A 12319-nucleotide genomic window follows, 5' to 3' on the forward strand; every position below is an offset into this window, starting at 1 on the left:
CTGGGTTTTGCTTTATTTATACAGCATTGCCCTTTAAAATGTAGAATCTATTTCTACACCAAATGCCATAGTAAAGTCAAATTCCCTGTACTTAACTTCTGCCATGTAAGTTTTATGCCTGGTAGCTTCTTTTTTACTGTAGTAATAGTTTTTTCTATTCAAAATGAATGAGAAGTCTTTGAGATGAAAGCAGTCATGTTTTGTACAAAAGCTGCTGCAGTCATGATTTATCCAACAGCTACAGCTAGGAGGAATTTTCCAGTTATCCCCCATTGTGTGCAGTGCCACCATATCTTGAGTGAATATTCTAATCTAATAATGCCGTGGTTATTAATGGGTGCTTCTTATAGTAACACATGATTCTGTCCTTTTTAGCAGAAGGAAGTCTGTATGAAGGCAGCTTTGAGAATGAAGGAAGCATTTGTGGCAGTGACTCTACCTTCTACCAACAGACAGAAGGTATGCTGCTAAAATCTCATTTGGTTGAAAAGTAGTCCTTACACTTTGAATTACTGGGCAAGTAGCTTAGAGTGCTGGGAAGTCTTGCCCACAGGTCCAACAATGTTTTGTCAGAATCATTCAGCAAGACTCTTGTGTACCATGCTGGGACATCTTGCATCAGCATTACACTTACTACATGCCTATTCTAGTGTGATTTTCTTAATGATCAGGTTTTGTTACTTCCCTCCCATTTCCTTTCCTGTGCTCATATATTTTTTTCATTCTCTTTCCTAAATTTTGTTGTTCCTGCTTAAAGGAACTTCACAAATCTTCTTTCAATTATTTCCTCCAAATTATTTTGCTGCAGTCTAAAATAAGCAACATGAAATATATAATGTTTTATTGTATCTAAGATTTACATTTAGACAGAAACTTAGAGATTGCAACAAATTTCTCTGTCTTTTTTATTTCACTGTGCATATTTATGGATTGAGGAAATAACTTTTTCATGAACAATTTAAGACTGGAATATGTGTCCAGAATATGAGTCTGAATTTTGGAGCTCATTATGCAAAATGTACATATATAAAGAACATGGTATTTTATCTTATTCTTCATCTAGGACACAGCATGATGGATACCCTTGCTGTGGCCTTACGTGTTGCAGAGGAAGCAGTGGAAGAAGCTATTTCTAAGGCAGAGACCTACAGTGACAGCCTGGTAACACTTTAAAAAACAAAAGTATTAATTTAAATAGGACAATCATGTTTCTTTTAATTTGGGTAATGGTATAAAGGAAAACCGCTTTTGAAGTAGTGACTGTCTCATACCTAAGGAGCTGGGCATGGATTTTATGAACTGGTATCCAAGACGCACATTGCATTCCAGAAGGTGACATACACTTTTTGACATGCCTGTCATTTTTTCCCACAGTGCCAGTAGGGCATATTACCCATTTCCCAGTCTATACGTTTTCTGTGGGAAGACTGTTTTTATGGGATTTTAGTAAATACAGATATCCGTTTTCATGCAGGACAAGCAGAATGAAGCTTGTTACTTGCAGGAGCACAAGGAGGACCTCATAGAAGAGCTGGCCACAACCATTGTGCAGAAGGTATGGCATACTTTTTCCCCTTATGTTTAATGGCCAAAACACAGTGTTTTAGACCTGAAACGCTGCTAACAACAAAAAAAATGACACCAAAGTAGAAAGTAAAGTAAATGAACTATGACAGTGTTGGCTTCATCAGCTATGTCTGACAGACATCAGTTTATAAGTAAGATCAATCCAGTACCTAACCTGATGTCCTACATATTCAAAACTGAGAGGTACCACTCCCTGAGTGATGCCCTTTCTTGCAGCGAAGTTCCTTGCTTGATGGAATTTTACATCTGTATTTCACTTCCCCACAGGCACAAAGTTTTCTAATGTCAAGAGGTATGGCTCTGGACCGTATACATCACTTCCTAAAAGATATAGTGACCTGTGACCTGTGATATATTTGCCAGTGACCTGACCATACCGTCTACTGAACCTTGCAACATGTTCAAAGAAAACAGCATTAATCATTAACACTGAATTCTCTTAATGATGCTGTGCAAGAGAAGCTCAAAAATCACATAACCCTTGGCATGTCTGAATTTTGTGGCTTTTAAAGTAAAGCTCATTCTTCTCCCTGCAAAGCTCATGGTTGGCAGAATGAAAGTGGAGGGCTAGTGGGAAAAAAATACCCCCTGAGTTTGTCTGGACAGTTCGGAGTAAGGCAAGATGAGCATGAACAGAGCACTGTTAAGGTCCTGTTATCAGGGAAGTAACAACTCTGCTAAGTTGGTCTCCTTCCATGTGAAGTAAGCTAGGTGCCACATCTCTGTATAGACTGTGGCATTTAACAGTGTATGGATCACACACTAGAAGAGGAACATGTTGTTTATAATGCTGTCAAGAAAAGCCAGAAGAGCAGCAGCTCACTGGAAAATAATCTGTCTTCTTTTTAAGGGTGACGTTAGACTATCAAGTAAGTCTGTTTATCGAGTGTTTCATAGTCCAGAGCCTCTCTCAGCCAAGCTTGAATTGCTAGTTTTTGTCAAGAGCTGCCTAACAAGATCTTTTATGCCATAGAATAATGTTCTGTAGCTGTATTTCAGTTGTGGAAACGAAGTGTAGCAGGATATAATCTGTCAGTGTAGGGAGACATGAACTCTCTCTGTCTTAAGACGGTGTAGATTTTCAAAAATAAAAATAGTGTCTAGAGACCTTAGACCTCTTTGTTCTCACTAGAACGTGTCTGCGTGTCATGGGAGCCTTTGAAATTCCCCTCATATCTGTATTTTGTGTTTCTTGGCAAAAAGTCTTGTCTGAGAAAATACTTGACACTTCAATGCTGCTAAAGTGTTACTGTAGCAACAGGTTTCTATGTTTATGTAATTCACCTCTGGTATTCCTACAGGCACTGTTATATATTGCATCGCTGCTTATGTGCTTGCAAGCGGTAGGACTTCAGATGAGAAGTAATTGCATGAGCTGGAGCTAGAGCAGAGAAAAAGTCAAATGCTTTTCCTGGGGAGCTTTCCTTAAGACGGGGTTCATTTAGATCTTCCCTTTATGGCTCAGACAGTATTTCCCCAGCAGCATTTTTCTGTCCCCTCCCACCCCGTTTCTCCCCTACCCTGCAGATTATAAAGAAGCAGAAGAGCAAACCCGAGCAGGCCGAGGCCGACTTGGAATGGCCGCCGTCGCGGAGCAGCGGCCTGGCGTCTGGCGCCGTCTCGGACCAGAGCATGCTGACATTCCCAGGGAGCCGCAGGGGCTCCTACACCTTGTGGGTGAGTGCCACTGCACAGCTATCCCTGCTTTCTGGGGCACAAAGCCAGAAGATTGCAGTCATGGATAAGTATACTTGCTGCCTGGAATGGTACGTAGAGACTTGCAGAGAACAAGCATTAATTCTGTGTCTGGACAAGCTGTCACTCAGTTGCATGCTCTCCTAACACCCCATGGGCCATGGAGGTACATGACAGACATTGTGTTGTTTTGGTGACTGTGCTGGGGAGGAGTAAGTTTGTGATATGAGCAGTCTCACTGCTTGATTTGAACGCTAACACGACTCAATGCTTCAGTGTTTATTCCTCAAAACAGTTTTTCTGCTCACTTTTATGTAAGTCTTCGCTGACTGTTATGTTTCCTTTTGTATAAAGTTAGGTTTCTGTAATGTTTCTTTTTTTCCTTAGCCATCTTACAGAAAACAGCCCCCACCAGCAACAAAAAAGGAAACTCAGCTGCAGAACACCATTTATGTCTTACACTAAAGAGTGTTTCCTCCTTCCACTTATTTCTCAGCACAGTGTCTTTATCTCCTGCTATAAAGCTGAAGAAAACTTGACAAGCTGCATTAGTAACAGTTTTAAAGGAGCAGCAAGTAAAAAGCAGTGAAAATAAGCTGTAGGCTTGGACAAGCACTTTGACAATCAGAGAGGGAAGACAGTGACAGATGAGTTAGTTCCAGTGCATTTTGACACTATGGTTTAAGCTGCTGCTCCCAAGTGTCCTGCTGCTGTTCCAGTAACCACCTCTCCCCCCCTAGGCAGAACCACCAGAACTGAACGTGGGCTATGTCCTGGTTCTCAGCTAAGTTTGCTCACTTACACTCCCAGTGAGAACAGATCTATGCCAGAATATTGACTCTGGGCCAGAGTTGCTGAGATACAGACTTGCATCCTAGTCTTCTGACTGTTTGCAAAATGAAGGGATACTGCCTGTAATGTCCCACTGTTAATAAGTGATCATAAGTTAAGGTGAGCACAATTCAAGTGCTTTGCTCTGTCCCTCCTAGACAAGTTGTTTGTGGAATATAAAGGCCAGGAGAGAGAGAGTTAATTTTGTGTCTGACTCAAATGAGTTTTCTTTCTTAAGGACAAGACTCAGAAATACGCTGTTCAAACCCTCAGTCATTATAACAGAAGCTGTTCTGCATTTGAAAAGTTAACTTTGAACTCAACACATTTTGAAATTCTCTTCTGAAGTAACAATTTATTCCTGATTTTTTTGCCAGAGGGAGGTTCATCAGTCTGAGTAGTAGTAGACTTTGTGAAAAATACCAGAAAAGCAGAAATGTCGCGCTAAAGTGCAAACAACTTCAAAACCTCTCTAGCCATCAGTCAGTACTAGAGATCCAGACGTGTACAGTATTTTATAAGGACACTCCACCTCTTTGTACAGGGTCTTTTGCCACATTTTTCACCATTTATTCCAACTGTCTTCCCAGAGTGTTTTAAGGAACACGAATGAATTTGGCCATCTGCTGTAACTTGTTTCATCTCTCCCATAAATTTAGTTTCTGCCTTTTGCTTTGCTAGGGTTATGTTATCTTCTTCTTTTCTCCTTTGAAGTGTGTATATGTTTATTTTAGCTTTGCTCTGAATAGAGGAGATTTTTATTAGTATGACCAGACACCCTTATAAAGGAAGTATCATCCTGTCACTCCCATAGCTAAGATAGTTGCACTCGTGTTAGGCTGTTAGATAGCACAATTAAAGTCACTGGAAAGTCTACTGAAAGGCAATTTGTGCAGAGTGAATGTAGAGCACTTAGAGCCTGCTTGATTCTCACCAACAGTGCTGAAACAACTCAAATTCCTTTTCTGAGGTTGCTTTCCATTCCACTTTGTTTTCATTCAGCGACAAATGGGAAGCTGCATCTGTCAGTAGATTTGCAAGACTAAACCACACCACTTTCTCTTCTGTATATTGTGTGACAAAGTTATCTTTTCTACCAAAAGAATTGCAATTTTTTTTTCTTTCCATAACAAAACCTAGCTTCTACAGAAGCTGGCAGAGAAGCCCTATGCTCATTCTAGGCAAAGCTTCTTACTGCCTCCCAGAAACTCTTGAGTCCAAGTCTGTAACAGCAAGTCTTGGATTCCACTACAATAAGTGAAGTTTTCTTAGTTCTTAACTGATGACATTAAGTGACAAAAAACCCCAAACTCTTGATTTCTTATATACATCCTAATATTGATCTGTGTGTGATGACTTAGATTAGGCAGAGATCTGCCTGTAATGATAAAAACTTTTTAATATTAGTACACAGCTAACAAGGGGTCTCCTGCAACAGATTAATTAGCACAGGTGTTCCTAGTGTAACCAAGGTTTTTGTGGACAGACACGGTAGCCACAACAATCCAAAGGGAAGGAAGAAGAAAAACAAGTTTTCATTTTTTTTCTATCAAAGCTATCCAAGGAGACGATTACTGTGACAGTTACGTACATGAATGTGTTTCCCAGTAAAGGTTATTTAACTAAAACTTCCCCTGTTTGAGTATTTCTTTGGTATACAGGCTAACAAATTAGCAAAGGCAGGATAGATTAAATCAAAGGAAAGAAGAAACATGATTAACAGAAAGACATGCCGGGGAAAGGGAGGTAAGGATAGCAAATCTTAAGGCAGTTAGAATTTCATAATTTAATACTGAAAATTTATCTTAGAGGAACTTTTTTTGTCTTCTGTGCAGAAGATAATATATGTGGTTTTGCTAGTGCAATGAAAATAATAAGATAAAATACATGACAATTGTATGCTGTACCACTGGCCTTTAGAAAACCATGTTTATTGTTGCATTGCTTTTTATTACCAAAGTCACTTCTTACAGAGTCAGGGGGTGCTGTAATAATCACAGATATCACCTTGTGGTTTCACCTGCCAGGAAATTTTTCTTTTTATCACAGCCATTTGTGTACAGCTCATCCATATCAGCCAGAAACTTCCAGTGGTCTCAGGAAGCCCTGCATTATCTCCCTGCTCATCCAAAACCACTTGCTTTGAAAATGTGATTAAATAAGTAAAAATTCCTCACTTTCCCCTTCCAAACTAGAGTATTGATTGTTTAACTGCAGTACTGTGGTGTGCTAGTAGCTATAGACATTCTCTTCTCCTTTTTTTTCCTCTTAGATTTCTTTGAGAAACTTCACCCAGGCTAAAAATAGTGAAACAAGGCTGAATATTTTATTTCCTCATCTCATAAAAAGATATGGATGGCACCATCTGTTTCTCATTACCAATAAGCAAAGGCTGTGCAGTGTTGGGATAGGAGGAATGCAGAGCAATGGGTGGATGCTCCTCTGTTCTCTCAGTCCAGTTCGCCTGCCATACATCACTGCCAGCCAGAGAGCAAACGACCAGCTGGCAAATTGTATCCCATTTAAACATTGATGGAGTGAAGGCACCCTGGTGTGTTTTAAGTGCTGTATTAGTGGTCTTTATTTTACAGCATAAAGATTGCATATATAAACAAAAGCTCATCCATAATTTATAGTATATAAAACAGCTAGGGATATAGGGAGAAGGAGGATTTCATTAAATACACATTATGATGCATCTCAGGGGAAGCAGAAGTATACTGGTTAAGCTAATTTTAAGGTCCACAGTGTATTGCAAGTTGTTTATTTTTTCTTCCTTTTTTTTTTTTCCTCCATTTGATTTGTTTTAAAGAAAAGGAAGTTTCCACAAACTTGAGGTTTAGCACTGCTTTGGAAATCTCCAGAGGTTTTGCAGGTGCTCTGTACCTTTTAAGGTTTCTCACAAACAAAAGTGCTTGAAGGAAACCTTTTTGAGGAGGAATTCTGTTTAGCAGTCATGCAGCATAGTGGGAGAGGGATTTCAGATGTGTGAGGCATAGCACTGTAGATACCAGCTGGCATCAGTTCCTACCTGTCAATGACTGCATCAGAAACATCATATTTATGTCTAATAAATAAATGTGTCATGTCAGAGGGAAGGTGGAGCTTTTAACTTTTATACAGGAGCTGGCATCAGAAGGTTGCATGGCGTGTATTCCTGGGACCTACTTCCAGTGAGGCAGGTGTGCATTTATCCAGAAGTCCATCAGCTGGATCCCAGTGGGTTATTTGCTGTATTGTTTCCTTTGAAAGAAGCCAAATGCAGTGCCATCTTTGCACAGAATGGGAAAGAATAGTGCATTTTGAGATGGAAAAGCATTTGGTGTTCTAAAATTAATGTGTCGTTTTCATTAATATTTATTATTTGAAGATCCAGCTTTCTCTAAATACTTTCCAGGTAAATGATTATACTGGCATCTGCTGACTCCACAGGTGACACTGTGACATTGTAATCTCGGTGGAAAAACAATCCGGATTTCAGATTAAGAAGGCTCTGTCCATGGTAATCTGGTTGATTTCCCTCCTTCCAATGCTGCAGAAGGATAGGATGCAACTAGTCTCTGATTCTGACTCAGCAACTAGTGCCAGATTTCAAGGCTCAGGTGGCTAAATAATCAGTGCAAGGCTAAACACTACAGCATTGTTGTCTTTTAAAGTTGTCTGTGTAGTTTGAGTTTGTAATTCGTCTTGAGATGTGTCTCTAGCATAACATTACTGATTTTTGGTTTCACAGTACTATCCATCCAATGACAAACTTCCAAGACAGTTTTGGATGCTAGCTACATGATCGAGCCCATGCAGGCCTACATTCAGCTGCATTGCACTTACTGTCAGCCAGCCAAGATAGGTTTTAAGGCATGCAAGGGAATAGGAGAAAGGACAGAGAAGGGTGGTAATTGTATAATGTAATTTTCCAAATAATTAAGCTCATATTTTGTTCTTTCAGCTTCATTTTGTTTTAAAGATGCTATCATAATACATTCCTGGGTTTTGCAGAATTTTCAGGTCTAACTTAAAACCTGTGATGCTCAGAGCTGGGCTGCCTGACAAACCTTACTTTGTTTTTAAATTAAATCAGGGTGTATATTGCCAGAGGAAGAAGTAAATAAACTCAGAACACTTGAGGCTTCCTCTGGTGTTGAGTAGGGCATACAATGATTCTCTCTGATGGGCGAGTGCTGTGCTCAGCGCAGCTTTGTAGATGAGGGTCAGAACAGGACATGAAAGGCTGTGCAGGGAACTGAGACACCTAGAGATGGATAAAAAAAGAATAATGTGTTTAGTGAAGAGTATTCACTTGAAAAAGAGGTGTGTTTATATGTAAGGCTGCAGTTAGACCTGAAACATGGGTGCTAACTCACCTCCTCCCCCTACCCTCTTATATACAAGCACTCTTCCTGAGAGATGTGCTAGTAGCAAAGCAAAATCCTCCTGTCCTGCACCAGAAGCAGGGATCTGGCTTTTGCTGTTCCTGTTTCTCTTCTGCAAGTAAAATGGCAATACTGTCACCACTGGATCCTAACTGAGCTCTCAGTGTCTTCAAACTGGGAAGTCTTTTCCCTGTTCTTAGTTTCATTTGTTTAAGTTTTTTCAGGACATGTCATACAACATTCAAAGTGTGGGAGAAGGGAAAAAGAATGGGCTCTGGGGGAACATGTGAGGAGCAGTAATGGCTAAATGAATAAGAGTACCTTGTAAAGGCATTGCATGGATTACAGTTGCATTGGTATATGTAACCTCTGTTCCACAAACTTCTATAGACTTGCTCACATAAATTCATTACATTGATCAAACTATGGTATTTTATGCTCCTAGCATTTCCCTAAATTGTTAACCTCAGAAGTACAATAAAGGGATGTTTATACTCATATTCTGAGATCAATATGAAATATCCATTATTACTAGCTTACAAATTCCTTGCAAACAAAGCAGTAGCACTTTCACATGTGGGCAAGCTTTTTTTCCTTTTTTTTTATGCTATGGGTGATGGTGTAGAGCTACTGGCATGCCTACCAGCATTTGTTGAGGAATAACCTCTTGTCTCTCTCCCTTACAACCCTCCTCTCCATCTGGTTAATCAAGGTCAGCTAATCTGAACTGACCCAAAATAAATGTGCACCCAAATGTGGCTCTACATATTACCACACAGCTGTGCATTCGTCCTCTGACAGACCCATTCCTGATAAGCTAATCATTATTTTTGAAGTATTTTTAAAGGAGCAATGCTTTTAAGGGAATCAGATGTCTAAGAGCCCAGTAGAAGAATGGAAACAATCATTTGCAACCAGAATATGTCTGTCAGTAGTGAACAAAAAGCCAGCTTGGGCAGACCCTTGAAGGACATATGTTCTAAGCCTTTTGCAGGAGAGGGACCAGTCATCTTTGTTTTCTCCCAACCTGCTGTTCAAGGGCTTGCCCCATGGATGGGATATCCATAAGGGGTGGTTAGGAGGGAATTTTCTTTCAATTGAGTGTGAAAATCTGCCTGTTCTTGCCCTTTTTTAGAAAGTTGTTAGCAGATCCTTTTCCACATACAAGATTAACTAAGGAACAGATGCTCACAACCCTTGGTATTTCACTCCCACTGCTAGATGTCCTGACTGCATACATTTGAGCAGAGCAAAAATCACTTCCAGGATAAATAGGCTGTGGCAGAGTGGCATCATTTGCAAGCTCATACTGTCTCCTTCCTGGTGTGGGAGTTTTCTTACCAAAGGATGCATAAGCTGTTAATGCTTAGGGATTGCTACTGTATTTGCTACCAGACCTACTGGTTCTGTCTGTGCATTGATTGCATTCACAGAGCACAGCTGAGAAGGGGATTTGCTGCACCACTGGCAGGCATAGCTGCAGAATTTGCAAGGGAGCAGAGGGGATCAATAAGGTTGCATTTAAGTCATCTGAGTTTATGTATCAGTTCTAGGTTGATTCCCTTAATAAACAAGGTAGTCCTCAAAGCCCAACTTAGCGGCTGCCACTCAGGTCAGAGCTTGCCCAGCACAGGATTCAGAGTTTTGCCCAAATCCAGAGGAACCTGCCCTCAGCATGGGTGTTGAGGTCCCTGTGCCTGCAGGGGCTCCTACTGTGGTGACCCTGCAGCTGCCCTGTGGCACCCGGGGTTCCCAGTCCCTCCTGAACTTGGGAGCGTCCTTGACCTATTCCAAATAATTGCAGAATAAATTACTGTTTCACTAGTTCTATCAGAATGAAGAGTGGAATGTAAGAGTGGAAACAAGGTGAAATTAGAGGGAAGTGGGGGAAAAACATGCATGATCCAGTTCTAAAGTCCCATCAGATGGTTTTGTGACCTCTTTTGAATTACCATTTTGGCTTTTCTTTAGGGGAAAGAGGAATTCTTTTTCATCTTTTGGTGAAAACCCAAACTTCTTCATCTTTTATTGCAAAATCTTCATGTTGTCTCTCTAAACAAAATGCATACATATAAGGCAGTGTTTCAAGGTAAAGAATCTATAGATTATCAACATTAGACTCAATATTCTTTATAATGGTTTATAAAGTTGTTCTTGCTTTTGGTTACTTGTTTTGCTTTTATTTATTCTGTGTTCAGAAGAGTGAGCTCGTAAATTGTTACTGATAGAAAATGGAATATTTATATTTATTAAGTAATGGAAGATGGGATTATTTTTATTCACTCCTTCCTTCTTTAATCTTCACAAACTACTTTGTCTTTTTAATGTTTTTTTTATTGAATACCATCAATGAATGATTCCTTTTAGTTCTAGTTTAGTGAAAAATGAGAGTTCTCTCCATCCAAACATTATAAACTATGCAACAGAAATCCATGAAGAGGAATTTAAAAAAAAATAAAGGATAGTAATGTGTCTGTAATTGAAACAAATATGTCACAGGAGGTGCCACTAGGCAGGATTTGGTGGGGAACTCATCTAACTCAAGTGTCTAGAAGTGCATGTCAATACCCCAGCTGTATTTTGTGAGCTGTGCTGCACTGCCCAGCACTCCAGCGTGCAGCACCTGCCTCTGAGGGGTGTGTGCAGAGCACAGCAAATGATCTGCGGGGCTGCAGTGCCATCTGCTGATGCACCAGTTTGCTGCAGAAACCAGCGGCGTCCAACTGCAAACGTACAGGGCAGCCTTGACATTTATAACACATAAATACACCTAAAATAGCACTTGGTGGATGGCTTGGGGTTTTTGTTTGCTGAGGAAGCAGAACTTCTGGCTAGGAAATGCACCAAGTATCTTTAGCTCCTTTCTTGACATCTCACATCTTTATAAATCAAAACCAAAGTTCCTACATTCCTGCCTTATTTTGAAAATGGTATCTAGACTCCTGTATTTTTTTGGACACTTTCAGTTCTTCTGCCCTGAGATCTTGATGCAATCCAAGCATGTAGGCAGTTGATAAAGCTTGAGGGACATGATTCCTTCATTTGGTCAGTAAAAATCCCTTGTTCCAAACCAAACTGATCTAAGAGCCTATCAGGGTAGCCAACCTTACCTCCAGTACCTCTGTGCATCCATTCACAGGGAAACCACATGGACCATCAGCTCCCAGGCAGGCTTCTCAAGCTTGCTCCCTTATTTTCAGTGTTTTGCTTCCTCTACAAATGTCCCCAAGGGAAAGACATCTCCTGTGGCTCTACAGATGACCTGTTTCCTCTGTGAAGAAGAGAAGCAGTGATGCAGCACAGTAATGTGTGCTTCTGCTGCCTGCACAGGTCAGTGCAGCAGTGAAGTCACCCACAGGGAAGGAGGATGTAGCCCATGCTGCAGCTGCAGGGCTGGGGAGTTAGTGGTGCTGGCTGAGTTTAGGTTGATGCAAGTGTGCCAGCCAGGATGAGGGCTTTTGCTGTGTTGCCTCTCACCAAATAACTATCTTTCTAGTTTGCTCTTGATTTGCAAAAACAACAAAAAGAGGTCTTGAGGTCATTTGCATTTCAGATAGAGTCCTGACTCGGGCTACTAATTGATTGGAGATTAACTTGTACACAAACATTTGCTTTTATGCTCTGAAAAATACAGTCAATTTAGACTGGATTGTTCTCATGCCAGGATGTGCTTCTGTCCTGTTCCTACACCAAGCTTGGCTATTGACACGCCTTTTTTGTGTCATTATCAGTGCTACCAGTGATTTGCACTGCTCAGAGATTAATGTTTATGCTTTCTTTCCACCCCTGCTTGTCTGAGTAAAAAAATTCTATTATCTCACTTCAGCCCTACATGA

General features: G+C 40.5%; 1 protein-coding gene across 4 annotated transcripts in view; it reads left to right on the plus strand.

Annotated features, from left to right (window-relative positions):
* Positions 1 to 12319, plus strand: part of MYRIP (myosin VIIA and Rab interacting protein) — a 204886-nt gene that overhangs the window by 151743 nt on the left and 40824 nt on the right. For all 4 annotated transcript variants that reach the window (XM_058804823.1, XM_058804796.1, XM_058804815.1 and 1 more), the window contains exons 5-8: positions 376 to 459; positions 1064 to 1161; positions 1475 to 1555; positions 3115 to 3264. In XM_058804823.1, the coding sequence (XP_058660806.1) occupies positions 376 to 459; positions 1064 to 1161; positions 1475 to 1555; positions 3115 to 3264 (413 nt within the window). The remainder of the gene's footprint in view (positions 1 to 375; positions 460 to 1063; positions 1162 to 1474; positions 1556 to 3114; positions 3265 to 12319) is intronic.

This window comes from Ammospiza caudacuta, chromosome 1 (assembly GCF_027887145.1).
Source record: "Ammospiza caudacuta isolate bAmmCau1 chromosome 1, bAmmCau1.pri, whole genome shotgun sequence".
In the NCBI taxonomy this organism is placed as follows: Eukaryota; Metazoa; Chordata; class Aves; order Passeriformes; family Passerellidae; genus Ammospiza; species Ammospiza caudacuta.